Raw genomic sequence first — 18,405 nt, forward strand, 5'->3', positions numbered from 1 at the left:
CCCTCTTTTGTTGCAGCCATTTCTGACCATGTCTGTTGTTCATGATAAAATGATAGCTCAATTGAAGAAGCTGAAGCAGGACCGTACTCATTCGAATCTAAAATCAAGCTCATCCATCCTCATTGATATTGAAGATGGGTCTTCTCAATAACCTACCACCGAAGCAACAACTTCAATCGTTGTTGCCCCTACAATCGAAGCCCCAGCTCCCAACGAAGCTGCTTCTCTCCAGAAAGAAATCTTCAAGTTGAGCCAAGCTTCAAGCTTCCTCACAAAAAAAAAGAAACACTAAAAACCACTGTTCATAATGAAGAGATCCCGTTCTGCTCCACCACACCTGCAGTGGAGATCAACTTATCTGTTGACGGTGATCTTTCATCATCAGGTGGGTTCGGTATTAATGCCGAAGATTATTTTGAAGATAATGCCAACCATTTACCACCTCATTCTCTGGAGATCACTCTGAAGAAACTGACTTCCAAGAAGAATGCTGGTGAGACCTTTGCTCCAATAAGGACGAATGCCCAAAAAGCAAAATTAAAAAAGAAAATTCATGATACTCGTGAGAATGAATACACAGATTCAGATGTTTCAGACACAGAAAGAGAAATAATGCTGGAAGAAGTTGCCACCAATTATCATGAAATTCTCGGCTGGAGAGAATTCAAATTCCTTTGGCTGAAGACTCTCACTGGCCTAGGAAGAGTGCCATGGACAGATCTTCAAGAGCCAGCCCCGAAGAAAAGGAAAGAGTACATAGAAAGGAAAGCTAAGCTAAAGGCTAGTCAACAGTACACCCTCCCCACCGGAGTCAATCCAGAAATAGTCCAACAAATTTCAGATACAGTTGACTCGTAGATGTTGGCTAAGTTTGCTTAATATGACCGAACCAAGGTAAAAATATTTCTTATGTATTTTCAAAAATATTCTGAATACTTTTGTACTTACTTGCTTTCAACCGTCCCTTCATAGCTATTGTTGGAGTTTAGTGTCCTAAAGACAATTGTTTTAGGATATAAATATTAATGAATAAATTGTTTATTTAGTCATTTGTTTAATCAGATATATATCATAAATGTAACTATATATAAAAGGCATCAATCTTTCGTAAAGAAAGTAATCCTGAGTTTATTTAAGCAGTTATAAACTATTCATACAAGCATGAAGTGAGACTGTACTTTATAATAGACCAATAAACTTAAAATCAACCCAAGTCAAGTAATATGTTATAGGGGTTGGCATATTACTGTTGAGACTTGCATGTAACAGTGTTTTCTGGTGAGATAGAGAGTTGATCTCACAAGTTTTAGATATGGAGATATCTAGACAGTTACATGGATCAAGCGAAGGAGTTCATTAGGATTGGGACTCGACTTAAGATAACAGTATGGATTGATTTATCTAAGTGTCAACTGTTCATCTCATTGGTATTAGTAGGTATAACTAATCCCCATACTCAAACATTCATTAATTAATGATTCTGGATTGTGGAGTGTGATACTTTGATTCTGTGCGAGCACGATCCGCTACAGGGGAGGCCCTAGGGTGTGTGATAGCATGGTTGGGTATCACATAAAAAGTGATTGCAGAATAGTTAATGTTAGATTGAGCATTCGTCACTCTTGATAAATGGGAGATTGTCCAAATGGCCACTTGTGGCGAATTGACTGAAATCCTTGCAAAGTGATACAGTTAAGAGTAGAAATAGAAATTTCACTTAACTTATCTTTCAGAGTAAATTCAACCTGTATAAGTAAAACAGACTCTTCGTTATATGTAACCTTGACACGTTCCATGGTTATAAGGAATTGACCAAAGGATATATTTGATGAAGGATCATATTATACTGCACCTAATACGGAAAGGTTAACGTCAGTTTTCAACCTGACTTCTTATTTGCCCTGGGGGAATGTCATAGGTTCTGCTAGTAACAACTCGCGACGACATTCCGTTATATACACCAGTACAGAAATGCTTACTTGTGTCGCACTTTTGTGCGACACAACAGGGGTGCGACACAAGAACTTTGCATCGCTCTTGAGAGCGACACAAACTACTCATCTGTTGTGTCGCACTTGTCACGCGCGCGATACAATAGAGCGATAACTCTTGTGACGCGCTTCTAGAGTGCGCGACACAACATATGATAATTCTTATGACGCACTCCAAGGGTGTGCGACACAAGGTCCCCAATTAATCTGGTACACTTTGTGTCGCTCATTCCTCATGCGCGACGCAAAATATTGATATTTTTAAAAAAAAAATTACAAAATTTTCCAGCATCTAGCATAAAATTTTATAATCAAAATTTATTTGATTCTACATGATATTATAGAACATACACATAAAACTACAAATACCACATTGCATAAATACATACATATTCAAAATATAATCACAACTTATATGAATGAAATAGTTTAAAATCACATATATCTATGTATAAATAGTGTAAAACCACTAAATTTAGATTAATTAAAATGCAATATTTATTACATCACTTCACCAAAGGTATATTAAGGAAAAAAACAATAATATTTATTATTTTCTTACTGGACTGGCTATTTCAAACAGGAATACAGCAATGTTTATAGACACCAAAACACCTCTGCAACCAAAATTGGGACACTCAGTTAAACATAACTTCATTTCAAAATTCATGACCAAAAATAAGATTAGAGCTCACATTAAGTAGAGATCAGAAGTTTCTTCGTTTTGATCCAAGGTCTGTGAACTACTTGAACTGCCATTTACATTCTCTTTTCCCAACTTGATGAAACTTTTCACTGTAAAATCATCATACATTGAAATTGACTTTTCTTCTTCACTTTGGTCTTCTAAATTATACAACTCGTAATTTTCTGATTTTGTACCTGAAGACACAGGAAAAATCTAAATCAAGCTTAATTTACAAGTGAGATGATTAATGATATAAGACATGATTAACTAAATTTCTAACCTTTATTGAGTTTTCCAAGATAAGAATTGAGGGATTTCAGTTCCTCCATTGTACTTCTCCAAAACCACCTCATGAGAAGATTCTGAAGAGGGGTTATCTCCATTGCCATGGAGTTGTCCAAAATAAGAATTTAGCAACCTCAGTTGCTTCGTTGTCTGTAATTCCATGCCTAAATTTTCCCCTTTTATGTTCCAGAGTCTATGCAGAGAAGATGCTTGGGTCAGAATCAGATTCTGGAAATGGAAAGTTCCTTGATTCAAAATTGCAGGTCTTTTAGGGGCATAAATTCCATCTGCTGTCGTCTGGTGTCTTACAGAATTGAGAGGAAAGACATGATCTTTGTAGGGCAATTTATAGCATACTGGAACTACAGCCATCCAAATTAGACCTGATAATATAAACTAAAGGTTATTATGAGAATCATTCCAATCAATCATTTTGTGTTCTTATTAATTTCATGATTACAGATATGTTTTATATGTTTATATATCTAAGTTATAGGGTCAAAAGTTGTAACATATATATGAATGAAATTAGAGTTTCACACATGATAAGAACATAGAGAAAAACCCAGAAACTTAAAATAGCAAAAAAGGGAAGAAAGAGGAGAAAGTACAGAACATATACATACCAATTAAAAGGAAAAAGGTAGCAGATAAATTAGGGTTGTGTTGTATGACAGACAATTCAGAAATTATGAGATCAAAACAAGTATTATATGATCCAAAATCCAAGGAAAGGCCACTCATATCTAATATCTCCATCAAGAATCAATGTATCTAAATTTTGCAGGGTTGGGTTATCTTTGTTGCTCCATTCACATTTTGGCACTTGTCCAACATTTGACCCACTTGGGATTTGCATGTGGCCCTATCTAATTTAACTCCCACGGTTTCTATTGTCACTCAATACAGATAGTTTGTCAAATTTGTTTTTTAGTACATAATACAGAGTGATAATGATTTTTCAAATTTAACAGAAACAGATTGTATAACTTAAGAATGACTTACAACTCCAATGACAGAAGGAAGCCAGCCCTTATATAAAGCCTGGGGATCTTCTTCCCAAAGCATTGTTGATAGAGCGTGGAACATTCCTCTATATTGATAAGGTGATTTACCAGTCTGCAAAACAAGAAATATGAAGAAAAACACACCTTAGAGTGCAAAAATCCAACATACATAGTTGTAGAAAATGGCAAGGCACCTTAAAAAGAATTACGTCTAAATTCACGGCCAGTCATAATGTCAATATGACAAGTTCTCCCATGAAGTGGCTCCATTAAGATATATAAGAGAATCAAATTGGTAAATGAAAAATCACCATCATTTGAAATGAGGAAAAAATGGATTTCTTACCGTTTCCAGTTTGCTGTTGATATAGCCACAAAATTCCCCTGTCAAAAAGCATAGAGGGAAAATAAGCAAGGGATAAAGAGATATCTCTTAAATGGATCCAGAAAACAATAAACCAAGTAAGACATGCTTAATTATCATTGTAATTAAGTATACTAGCAGAGATAATACACATGGTGTTCTGGTGTACCTCTATATGCTCCACTTCCACAACAAGTATTCACTCCATCTTTAAAACCTGCTCATACATAATTAATCATTAGGATAATTTACTTATGGATCAGCTAATAAATAATCTAGAAAAATTAAGATTACTTATTCATAGATCACAAGCCTGAAAAACTATAATAATGATAAGCACAAATTTTTCTGTTTAAGTTTCATATTGCTGTCAATTTGCTTTAGCAAACAAACAAGAGCTCAAATTTCCCAAATTCATAAACCTAAAATAAAACCCAATCAAATTTAGTGAACCACATCAACTGGTTAATTCCCTAACATTAACAAAGCTAGCAATAAATCAACCCGTAAAACCAAAGAAACTCAAATAGGTGAAACTTTTGTCACAATTCAGGATATGCAATTGATTTATCAAACAAAATTGGAGAATTAGAAAAACTAAGAAAAATCATATGAACAGATCGAGATATACCTGATGGAAAATCCGGCGTGTTTCGGTTTTTGACCGAACTCCGGTGAACCGTCACCTTGTCCATCCTTTCGCTTTATTATTACTTTTGAGTTCCGGCACGGCTATCTCCTTTCCTCATTCCGGATTTGACGTCGTCGTCCCATTATAGTTATAGCCGAATCGATAGTCTAGAAGAGAGAGGGGTCGTCGGAATAGAAATATGTCGATAACAAGAGAAAATGATCTAACCGCCGTCGAGAGACTCTTCTCCATCGAGAACAAATCGCCATTGAGGCAAGTGGCTGGAAAGGGGGAAGGAACCCTAAGGCTTCTTTTTATTCGAGAGAGGAAAAGGAGGCAGAGATAAGGTTAGAATCAGAAAAAGCGAACAAGATGCAAGGGTTAGGGGAAAATTAGGAAAATGGATGGGTTAAGTTTAGTTGATTGGGCTTTAATCATACTGAGTCCGAATTTACTTATACATATTCCTCTTCTTTTTTATGTTTTTTTATTTATCTATCAAAATTAATTAATAAAACTAACATTTACCAAAAATAAAACTTCATACTAATTAAGAATCAAGTTAATATTTTAATTCTAAATATAGATAATTAATGTGATGTTATAAAGGTAACAAATGTTTTGTAAATAAATTATTTAACGCCCGGCGTCCGCGCCCAGAAAATCCGGTTGCGACAAAATTATTTTTTATTTTTAATTAATCTATATGGGATAAGTTTTTAAGTTTATATACATGTACATGCTATTTGATTTTCATCATTTTTTTTAATTCTTTAGTATTTTAAGAAATATGAAGAAAAAATAATTATATTCAAATAGTAGTTTGTATTAGTTGTGTCGCACTTTTAAAAAGAAGCGACACAAAAATAACACACTTCTTGTGTCGCTTTTATAAACGCGTGTCACAAAGATAATATACTCCTTGTGTCGCTTTGGTAAAGGCGCGTCACAAGCTTGCTCTTGTGTCACACTGTAAGACAGGCAATACAAGAAGCAACTCGTTTGTGACGCACGCTCTTCAAGCATGACACAAGTGATGACACAAAATACTTAGTTGTGTCGCGTTTACAGAACGCGCGACACTAGTTACTCTGTTGTGCCGCTTTATCTTCAAGCGCGACACAAGAGGTGCGACACAAGTGAGCATTTCTGTACTAGTGATACATGTTGAAATTAATCAGGATGTATTAAATTTCAAAGGCTATATACAGCTAGTAGAAATGAGGACCTAATGGGTCGCACATGAGACTTGGAACCAGACGACGAAAGTGTAATTTAGTGGGACTATATGTATGAGCCGAAATTTAGTGTTTAATTAGGGATAATTAATTTGACTGATAATTATAATTATAATTACATTATAGTTTTGAATTAAATTAAAGGATTATATGATAATATTAATTCGAGATTTTAATGTGATTATAACTCTAATTAATTATCCCTAACATAAATTAAATAATTAATTAGATTAGTATTATTGTCTAAATAGAATTAGTTATTATTTAGATAATAATAAGTATTTATTTAATTATCTAATTAGAAATTCTATTCGGAATAGGATTCTGATTAACTAATTAACTAATACAACTAGGGTTAGGGTTTGAGAAGTCTATAAATAGACCCATTGCCCTGCAGAATTTGGCCAACACAATAAAGGAGGCTAGAGGAACCGTTCCGAAATTATCCCGGCTTAATTACCATCTTTCTTACTCTCTCTTTGATCTCGTGTCGATTCCTTTAGAGACAGTTATTGCGATTGCTATTATTAAGGTTGATTACTAACAATTCTTATTTTCTGTGTTAATCAATTGTTCGTGGCTCATGGATTAAATCTAAGAGTTGTGGGCACTTCGTTTGCAACTGTAGATAGTTCGCCAGATAAATTATTTCATTCTATCACTCTTTGTATGAAATAATAATTAACAGATATTGGAAAAGAGAAATAGATAAAATAGATAAAATTTTATTATTCCGCTGTGCCTAGGCTTGTCTATTTTCCTTCAGCTATGGACTGTCCTCTTCGAGGACAGGTTGTCCCTTCGGATCCCCGGTATTATGGAAGACATTACCCGCCTGTCTGTTATACCGGGTGATGCTGAACTCTTCGAGCATATGAATGCGTTCAAAGCAGCATGCAAGACATTGGAAAGGAAAGTACTGGTAAGTTGCTCGGCCTTGTATTGTTTATACTAAGCTTAGTTCTGTGCCTTAATCCATCATTTTATATTTGCAAGACCTATCCTCCACCACTGCTTATTGAACAGTTTCACAATCAGGCAACTAAGTGAAGGAAAATAGATAAGCCTAGGCACATCGGAATAATTTTTTTTATCTATTTTATCTATTTCCCTTTTCCAAGATCTGTTAATCGTTATTTCATACAAAGAAGGATAGAGAGAAATGCCTTTTGTGATGAACTATCTACAGTTGCAAACGAAGTGCCCACGACTTTTAATCCTTGTAGAACAAACAACAATCACAACAGAAAAGTAAAGTGATTAGTAAACAACCAATGAATAGCAATCTAAGTTGATTGCCTCTAGAGGAACCAATTTCTACCGGAACAAAGGCTTCGGCCCCGTAAGTGAGGGAGAAAGGAGTTTCTATAGTGGCAGCTCTGGGAGTAATTCTGTATGCCCATAAGACATGTTGTAGTTGGTCTATCCAAAACCCTTTTGCTTTTCCCAATCTTTTTTTTTAATTCGTGCATAATCGTTCGGTTTGTTACTTCAGTCATCCTATTGGTTTGAGGATGGGCTACTGAAGAAAATCAAAATTTGATGCTAAGATTTTCATAGAAGGTTCGAAAAGCCTTACAGTCAAATTGTTTGTCGTTGTCAGTGATAATTGTATGTGGTATCACAAAACGAAAAATAGCCATCTTTTCCATAAAGGTAATGATTTTAGCCAGTGCATCTCTTTCTTCATGAGCCCCACACAAGCCCTCATGAACTTCCTACAGGATTCTCTTCCGATCTTCAAAACCAACACACTTCAGCCACGACCTGTCAAAAGATCTTCGGTATAAAATCCTTTAAGCCACAGAATATCTATCCGATTTGCGTAAGATTCGAATTTGCTCATTCTTTTCTTCAGGGAGAGTACTTGTGGTAAGGTAAGAATAAATGGGGTAAAACCATTCCTTCGAAAGATCTATGACCATGACCTCATTTTCATTCGGGACCCGTTTGGAGTCGAAGCCATTTTGGCCAAATAATCAGCCTCTTCATTTTTTTTCTCTCAGAATTCGTTGAACTTCCAACCCATGACCTTCGGCTTTTCCTTCTCGTAAAAGAATTTTGACCAAAGCCAAATATTTCCTCATGACTTCCAAATGAGTTTCAAAAAGTCTGAGTGAGTTAGCAGACGACTAGTTTGGAATCGCTTTTGAGAATTTCCATATCAGGCTTGATGATATTAAGGACACGTAGTCCCTGTAACAAAGCCAAATACTTGGCCATATTATTGGATGCCACAAACACCAGATTGGCAGCATACCGAAGCTTGATACTATTAGGGGCCTTGACAAAGACTCTAATACTAGAACCATCTTTGTTTGCACTTCCATCAATAAAGATTTCCCACGTCTTCGAAGCTGTTGGCACCAAGCCATATTGATCAAGAACTTCCACTAGAAAATCCACTAGGGCATGAGCTTTGAATGCCCTTCTACGCTCATACCGAATGTCGAACTTAGTTAATTTCAGAGTCCATTCGAAAATTCTCCCTGATGTTTTCGACCTTTGTAGAATCTTTATGAGTGGCATATCGGTTCTTACCACGATGACATGGCTCTGGAAATAATGTCGTAACTTTTGAGCAGCAAAATGTTGTATGAAGCGAAATGTTGTTCGAATCATTATGCTCCGTTTTTCTAATATAATAAAATATTAAATACTTATTACTTTACTTTATAATCTAATTAACAAAAAAATATTGTTTTGCAATACAATTACTAAACACACCTTAAATTTGTCGTAACTAGTTTTTGAAGAAAAAAAATTATACAAAGTTATTTTTTAAAATAATATTTTTTTTATAAATTTAAATTATTTTAAAATAAAAAATTATTATGATTATATAAAAATAATATATAATTAAAAAAATATTAAAATGTTAAAGTTGTATACACAAATTTAATTGATCCGTGCAACGCGTGAAAACAATACTAATATATATATAATTAACTAATGTCACATCGATATAAGCTCGCGTATCAAAAACCTAAAAATTTCCTCTAAATTCTCCCATGACACATTATCTTTACTTATGTATCAAATTACAAAATTTTCTATTTTATAAAAAAATCAAGCATTTGTTAGAATTTTCTTACCCATTTTATTGCATAATAATTATAATTTAATACTAATTATTATGAAATAAAATGGTTAACCAAAATTCTAACAAATACTTGATTTTTTTTATAAAATAGGAAATTTTATAATTTGACACATAAGTAAAAGATGATGTGTCACGAGAAAATTTTAGTTTTTTGAGATATGAGTTTATGTTTATGTGGCACTCTCTCATAAAGCTTTTTAAGTTCAAATTTTATATAATATATAGATAACGAATGTATAATTTTCAGTTTCTCAATCGAAGATTAAAGGATGTATTGATGTCTCTTTACTTGAATTAATTGCAAAGGTTGTGTTCTTTGTGACTCGTTTGGTAGTTTTGGGGCGGCTAGGAATGGTACCCTCTCTTGTCATGTTCATCTTTTACTTGCCAAAGGTCTTAGGGGGCATTTAGTTCGCACAAGGTACAGAATGTAATCAAGAAAGGGGAAAAAAGGAAAAACGAATGGAATGACCATGAATTCTGTTGTCTGTCTGTTTCAATTTTAGAAAGAGACTGATATACATTTGATTCCATTTGTGACTGTTTGGTTTAAATAAAGTAATAAATCATAGTTGGGTTTTTAATAACAATTTCTATACATACATGTGTTGGTATTAATAAATTAGTTACATGTAAATATAAGAATTAAAATCAATTACTTCAACCATTGAAATCAAAAGACAGTGAAATAGAAGAAACTAAAATAAAATCCATAAATATTCTAGGTTAAAAAGAAAATATTCATTTCAAAATAATTAAAAATAAATATTAAAATTGAATAATATGATAAAAGAAAAAAATTGGTCGCAATTAATTTTCAGAGTAAAAAGTAAAAATAAATAAGTACAAGGATAAAAAATGAAATTAGTCTAAAAATTAAAAAAAAAGTATAGATAAATAAGTATAAGGATTAAAACAAAAATAAAGAAGTAAAACTTAGTGAAAAAAATATTTTTTGAGGAAAAAAATTAAAAATATATAAATACAAGGATCAAAAGTGAAATTAATCCAGGAATAAAAAAATAAAAATAAAAAATATGTACCAAAATAAAAATTAAAAATAAAAATAAAAATTAAAGTAATATTTTATAAGGATGATAGAAGTTCAAGTTAGTAAATGAGAGAAAGAGAATAGAAAACCTTAGGGGGAGTTGGGTAATGAGATGGAAGGAGTTAGATGTAAACTCAAAACTAAAAAAAAATAAAATAAAGAGAATTGAATTAATAAAAATAAAAAATAAAATCTCATATTTCCCTTATCCTTTTCAGAAACCCCCCAAAACAAACATCCCCTGAGTATGAGAGAAGACCTTAATTGGTTAAAAAATTGTGGCTTCAACGACGTCCTTATCAAAAGAAACTTAAAACTTCTAGTATTGCTTTACATTATCAAGATATGTTTGTTTCTAATTTTGGTATGATTGTATCTAATTGTAAATTCATATCATTGGATCTTGAGAATATATTATGTCTTTTATGGAGTGGTATGCGATCAATGTTATCGATGTGTTAGCCAAAACAACTTGTTCTATATTAGATTAGTTTGTGAACAATGTTGCCAAAATGTTAGGCAAAACAACTTGTTCTATATCAAATTGTGAAGTTTGGAAGCATGTTCTTCCTTATTTCCTTTGTAATTTTCTATTAGCTGATTTATAAATTTAACCCCTTTCATTGAAAAAAAAATCCTCTTTAAATTCATTATTTAATTGTCTAATAATACTTTCCTCTTCCACTATTATTCTTTATTTTGATCAATCAACCTTTTATCTCTCATATCCTCTTTCATTTTAAAACATATATATTCATCACTCGTTTCTAACAGGGACATTCACATTGACTCATTTGAAACAACTTAAATTAGCAGAGTTATTGGTGGAGAATGCGTGAGAATTAAGAATTGGGTAAAACATTCTATTTGTTCTGATGTGTTGTTCTTTTAACCTGACTTCTTCCACCACTCGTCTCCTCTCATCTAGTTGATTTGGTTAGACACTTTATAACTGAAAAGTAAGTTTTTTTTTCCACAAAGATGGTTGATAAATATTTAATTGAATTAAAATATAATATAAATAACCGATCCATGGGAGGTTAGGGATATATGCAATTCAATTTCTTAATGATAACAGTAGAATAAGACAGGATGAGTGGATTTAGAATTTCTTAATTCATTAACCCATTGATTATTATGATAATTCCTTTGTCTAATCACTACAACCTACACTAACCTTTCCTTTTCTTTTAAGTTCAAATATTATAATCAAAACACCATCTCAAAAGTGAAATTGGTACGGAAATCGATTTTTCATCTCCTTTCCCAAAATCACAATTTATATTTGCATTCAAAATTTTGAAATATATTAAAAAACAATATGAAATTGTACGGAGGATCGTAGTTATTTTCTCATTAGCGAATATTTTTTTTATAAGTAATTGCATTTATATTATTGAAGAGCTATATTACATTGGTCTTGTATGCAAAAATATGAAATCTCAGCCAGTGCCTCCTCAATTAGGATAACCGGCTCCTCAAGGATCCGTTTCTATCTAGCTAATTCATGTGCTACAGTATTACCAATATGTCTTGTGTGCACATATTCTACCTTCTGGAACTCTAGAGATAGGACCTTTAAGTCAATAAGCATCATTGACCTGACTCCTTTTACGGATGTGGTTCCATTTAGTGTTGCCACCATATTAGCATTATCACTTTCGAGGATAATTTTTCGCCAACCACCATCTCGTGCCAGCTCCAACGCCCAGGAGGCAACTTGCATTTCTGCGATATCTGCATTTAAGGTTACTCTATTTTGTTTAGCATCAGTAAGCAGAACGACACCCTCCGAATCTCGGATTACCACCCTAATTCCCCCTGGAACTCCATCAATCCAGGACGCATCAGTGTTTACCTTAACCATTCCCTTCTCTGGTGCACACCATCCGACTTGTTCTACTATAATTGGAACTTTATCCCCACTCGACTGCCTATCGTCGTTGGTTTCCTTCACCATCTGCCATTCACTACGCAGTTCGACTGCTTTCTACACAACATCATATTCAGTCCTAGTACCCGACTTATGCACCCTCTAGTTCCAGTCATACCAAATCAGCCACACAACCGTTACGATCAACTCCACTCGCTCACGTGTCTCATTTCTTTGTATTCGCGCGAACCCGTCCCCAATATCCCGAATAGATAGCTTCCATCGGTTATCTTGCTGGAAAATTGATGTCTAGATTTTCCTCGACTGCTGACACTGAAGTACTATATGCAGCACAGTTTCGTTTAGCATTCCGCATCTGATACGCAGTTATGGTGCCATGACTCCCCTCCCTCTCAATTTATCGAATGTCGACAATACATCCTCACAAGACCTCCATACGAAGTGCTTAATTTTAAGCGGCAAATTGAGACGCAGATCCAATTCTACTTGTCTACCTGATTAGCAAATCTCGATACCCTGTTTAGCTCGCTCGATCGAATCACCTCTGCCAGGAAATATGTAGATTTTACAGTAAACTCACCCGAAGTTGATCCTGGCCAGTAGAGTTCGTCTTGCGGTAACCACCAGCTTATAGGGATCTTCTCAATTGCCATAGCCTCATCCATACTAAATAATCTTCGAATCACAGTATGATCCCATTGCTTTGTCTCCTCATTAATGAGGTTGTCCACATTTTCCAATTTCATCAGTTGTTTTTTGGCATTCAAAGAAGGTACCCAGTTCTCATTCTAGATGGGAATCTTCTGTCCATTTCCTACCTTCCAGCACATACCCTTCTTAACCAGGTTACAGGCTTTAATCAAACCTCTCCACACATAGCTATCTGTGTTTCCCAACCTTGCATTAACAAATTCAGTAGACGGGAAGTATTTACTTTTGAAAATGCATGCACATAGACTGTCTGTCTGAGACATCAGTTTCCATACTTGCTTTGCCACCATTGCCAGATTGAACGATTCAAACCAATGGAAGCCCAACCCTCCATCCCTCTTGGCTTTACACAAAGCATCCCATGACAGCCAATGTATTACCCGCTTGCCTGAGGACCCACCCACCAAAACCGTCCAATTAAGCTTTGCACGTCCCTATAAAAGAAGTGGGGTACAATAAAACATGAGAGTAGGTACTGTGGAATTGATTGAGCAACAACTTTAATAAGAATTTCTTTCCCCCCACTGGACAATAGTCGTTCTCCATAGCCCTTAATTTTCTTACTTAGCCTCTCCAGTAGGAATTGAAAAATTGCTTTCTTAGATCTTATAATGATGGTAGGCATGCCCAAATATTTAGGAAAATGGCCTACCTCTTGCACTCCCAGTATCTGGATAAGCTCATTTCTCCTTTCCCGATTAACACCCCCACTGAATGAGATATCTGACTTCTCAAAGTTGATCATCTGCCCTAGTATATTCTTCACCACTCTTCCTTCTTCTATAGTTGCTCTACCAAATATTATTGAGTCATATGCAAATAGTAAGTGACTAACTTCAGGATATCTCCGACCAGCTTTGATTCCATGTAATTTTCCACCTTGGACTGCCTAATTAATATGAGCTGACAAACCTTCTACAGATAACACAAACAGGTACGGAGATAGTGGGTCTCCTTGCCTGATTCCCCTCTCCGGTTTCACAAAGCCGTTAGGGTGCCTATTTATCAGAAACAAGAATGGAGTTGACCTAACACATCTTATAATAAACAAGATTCCGGATATAACTTTTACACTATATAAATATTGGAAATATTTTATTAAATTAACTCCAAATTAAGTGTAAAGTTAAAAAAAAGCTCAGTGCTTTTACAAAATATCAAATTGGTATCTGAAAATAAAAATTTGTTCAATAGAGGAATGTGCTTTCATAAAATGTCGAACTAGTATCTGAAAAAAATTGACACTATAAAAATTAACCGTTATAAACCTTGAAATGAAAAATTGCAAGAATTAAAGTTGCTTAGTACCATAATTACTATGAAAGTCAATTTTAAATTTTTAAAATTATCAGGTCTTTAAATTTTTCAATTTTGAGGTCATCAATTTTTCCATGATGATTTTTTAAAAAATAATAAAAAAATTGATTTCATAGTAAATGTGGTACTAAACAACTTTAATTCTTGATTTTTTTTTTCATTTTGAGATTATTAATGGTTATTTTTATAGTGTCAAACTTTTTCAAGTAGCAGTTTGACATTTTGTGAAAGCACATTCCTTTTCGTGACAATTTTTTTTTCAGGTACTAGTTTGACAGTTCGTGAAAGCACATAGATTTTTTTTGGACTTTATCTTAAAATTCATCCATTAATGTGAATTAATTCTGTTAAATTAACCACACATAAAAAAAATGTAAATTTTTGAGAAAAATAAAAGATACTGCCCGAATAAATCCATTGTAATGTCTCTTCAGATTCTAAGCAGAAGCAGTTACAAAACCCTTATACAGATTGTCGAATGAATGAAGAGATAAGGTGAGAGAAGAACATAGGAAAGACTTTCATTTTCTTTTTAGAATTTGGTAGCTTTGTCATCTCAGCTTCAAAGCATAATATATATATATATATAGGAGTGCTCTTGTGAGAACCCTTTCTTAGGTGAGGACACTTGCTTAGGTGAGAACCACCTAAAACTACGTAGTTTTGAGTCTAAAAATTAAAAAATAATGCTAAATGCTGCGGCCATGGGGGTTTGAACCTTGGACCCTTTGTTTACAAACCTTATTACTTACCACTGAGTTAATTACTTTTCTTGTATGTTATGTCGCGCGCTGATTAATATACCACTGCACTTCTAGCTTCTATTGTTTAATATTTGACGCATGCACTTATTAATATCGATTAAATATGCATTATAATGAATTATTAATAGAAAAAAAAGAAATGTGCATAATAATTAATTATTAATAGAAAAAAAATCCAAGAACATGCTCTAATTTCTTATTTATTTAATTCCTCCATATTTTTGTAATTTATGTTTTAAAATGTTAAGGACGATGTTCTAAATATTGTTTAATATTTGACGCATGCACTTATTAATATCGATTAAATATGCTTAATAATGAATTATTAATAGAAAAAAAGAAATATGCATAATAATGAATTATTAATAGAAAAAAATACAAGAACATGCTCTAATTTTTTATTTAATTCCTCTATATTTTTGTAATTTATGTTATATAAGAAAATATACGTTATGTTTTTTCGAACATGAGTTATAAATTATATTATAGAACAAACACGAACTATAAAGTTTAGAACGTACGATATATTTTTTAGAACATACGTCATGTGTTTTTAGAACATGTGTTATGTTTTTTCGAACATGAGTTATAAATTATATTATAGAACAAATGAAAAAACGATCCAGATATCTACTGATTTTTTTAAAACATTATACTTAATTTTTGGAACATAAACTATAAACTTTAGAACATGTGTTATGTTTTTTAGAACATGCGTTACGTTTTTTCGAACATGAGTTATAAATTATATTATAGAACAAATGCAAAAATGATCGAGATATTTACTGATTTTTTTAAACATTATACTTAATTTGGAGAACATAAATTATAAAGTTTAGAATTATGTAACATTATTTAGAACATCGTCCTTAACATTTAAACACATAAATTACAAAAAATATAGAGGAATTAAATAAATAAAAAATTGGAGCATGTTTTTAGATTTTTTTTGTTCTATTAATAATTCGTTATTATGTACATTTCTTTTTTTTTTCTCTATTAATAATTTATTATTATGCACATTTAATCGATATTTAATAAGTGCATATGTCTAATATTAAACAATAAAAGCTACATGGATAATGGTATATTAATCAGCGCGCTCCATAATGGATAAGGAAAACAATTGTTGTTTAAAAAAACAGTAAATATATGGACCATTTTTGCATTTGTTCTATAATATAATTTATAACTCATATTCTAAATAACATAACCTATGTTCTAAAGTTTATAGTTTGTGTTCCAAAAATTAAGTATAATGTTCTAAAAAAATCAGTAGATATCTGGATTGTTTTTTCATTTGTTCCAAAAATATAATTTATAACTCATGTTCGAAAAAACATAACACATGTTCTAAAAAACATAACGTATGTTCTAAAGTTTGTAGTTTGTGTTCCAAAAATTAAGTATAATGTTCTAAAAAAATCAGTAGATATTTGGATCGTTTTTTCATTTTTTCCAAAAATATAATTTATAACTCATGTTCGAAAAAACATAACACATGTTCTAAAAAACATAACGTATGTTCTAAAAAATATGTCGTACGTTCTAAACTTCATAGTTTGCGTTTTAAAAGTTAAAATATATGTTGTTTCAAAAAAAAAAGTTAAATTATATGTTATAACGTATGTTTAAAAAAATATATTTTCTTATATAACATAAATTACAAAATATAAAGGAATTAAATAAATAAGAAATTGGAGCATGTTCTTGAATTTTTTCTATTAATAATTCATTATTATGCACATTTTTTTTCTATTAATAATTCATTATTATGCACATTTCTTTTTTTTTCTATTAATAATTCATTATTATGCATATTTAATCAATATTAATAAGTGCATGCGTCAAATATTAAACAATGAAAGCTACAGTGCGATGGTATATTAATCAGCGCGGCACATATTACATAAGGAAACTAATTGGCTCAGTGGTAAGTAATTTAGTTTTGAGTCTAAAAATAACATAAAAAACGCTGCTGCCAAGAGGGTTCAAAGCTAAGACCCTTAGTTTACACTCAATGCTACTTACCACTAAGCTAATTATTTTGCTTGTGTAATGTATGCCGCGCGGATTAATATACCACACTGTAGCTTTCATTGTTTAATATTTTACACATGCACTTATTAATATTGATTAAATATGCATAATAATGAATTATTAATAGAAAAAAAAGAAATGTGCATAATAATTAATTATTAATAGAAAAAAAATCCAAGAACATGCTCTAATTTCTTATTTATTTAATTCCTCCATATTTTTGTAATTTATGTTTTAAAATGTTAAAGACGATATTCTAAATATTGTTTAATATTTGACGCATGCACTTAATATCGATTAAATATGCATAATAATGAATTATTAATAGAAAAAAAAAGAAATATGCATAATAATGTATTATTAATAGAAAAAAAAAGAAATATGCATAATAATGAATTATTAATAGAAAAAAATACAAGAACATGCTCTAATTTTTTATTTAATTTCTCTATATTTTGTAATTTATGTTATATAAGAAAATATACGTTATGTTTTTTCGAACATGAGTTATAAATTATATTATAGAACAAACAAGAACTATAAAGTTTAGAACGTACGATATATTTTTTAAAACATACGTCATGCTTTTTTAGAACATGTGTTATGTTTTTTCGAACATGAGTTATAAATTATATTATAGAACAAATGAAAAAACGATCCAGATATCTACTGATTTTTTTAAAACATTATACTTAATTTTTGGAACATAAACTATAAACTTTAGAACATGTGTTATGTTTTTTAGAACATGCGTTACGTTTTTTCGAACATGAGTTATAAATTATATTATAGAACAAATGCAAAAATGATCGAGATATTGACTGATTTTTTTAAACATTATACTTAATTTGGAGAACATAAATTATAAAGTTTAGAATTATGTAACATTATTTAGAACATCGTCCTTAACATTTAAAAACATAAATTACAAAAAATATAGAGGAATTAAATAAATAAAAAATTGGAGCATGTTTTTGGATTTTTTTGTTCTATTAATAATTCGTTATTATGCACATTTCTTTTTTTTTTCTATTAATAATTTATTATTATGCACATTTAATCGATATTTAATAAGTGCATATGTCTAATATTAAACAATAGAAGCTACATGGATAATGGTATATTAATCAGCGCGCTCCATAATGGATAAGGAAAACAATTGTTGTTTTAAAAAAATAGTAAATATATGGACCATTTTTGCATTTGTTCTATAATATAATTTATAACTCATATTCTAAATAACATAACGTATGTTCTAAAGTTTATAGTTTGTGCTCCAAAAATTAAGTATAATGTTCTAAAAAAATCAGTAGATATCTGG

General features: G+C 31.7%; 1 protein-coding gene across 2 annotated transcripts; it reads right to left on the bottom strand.

Moving 5' to 3' along the window:
• Positions 1-2,441: 2,441 nt before the first annotated feature.
• On the bottom strand, positions 2,442-5,376 carry LOC136234086 (uncharacterized). Of its 2 annotated transcripts, XM_066023849.1 has the most exons (7): positions 4,967-5,370; positions 4,505-4,552; positions 4,318-4,355; positions 3,970-4,083; positions 2,960-3,347; positions 2,687-2,873; positions 2,442-2,608 (listed from the first exon to the last, which is right to left on the bottom strand). In XM_066023849.1, the coding sequence occupies exons 5-7, from the start codon at positions 3,066-3,068 to the stop codon at positions 2,542-2,544; spliced, it is 363 nt and encodes a 120-aa protein (XP_065879921.1). In that variant the 5' UTR covers positions 3,069-3,347; positions 3,970-4,083; positions 4,318-4,355; positions 4,505-4,552; positions 4,967-5,370; the 3' UTR covers positions 2,442-2,541. The 2 variants fall into 2 exon arrangements, with proteins under 2 accessions (XP_065879921.1, XP_065879922.1); XM_066023850.1 differs by having other exon boundaries at positions 2,442-2,873; positions 4,967-5,376.
• Positions 5,377-18,405: the final 13,029 nt, after the last annotated feature.

The sequence above is a fragment of the Euphorbia lathyris genome, chromosome 6 (genome assembly GCF_963576675.1).
Source record: "Euphorbia lathyris chromosome 6, ddEupLath1.1, whole genome shotgun sequence".
Taxonomy (NCBI): Eukaryota; Viridiplantae; Streptophyta; class Magnoliopsida; order Malpighiales; family Euphorbiaceae; genus Euphorbia; species Euphorbia lathyris.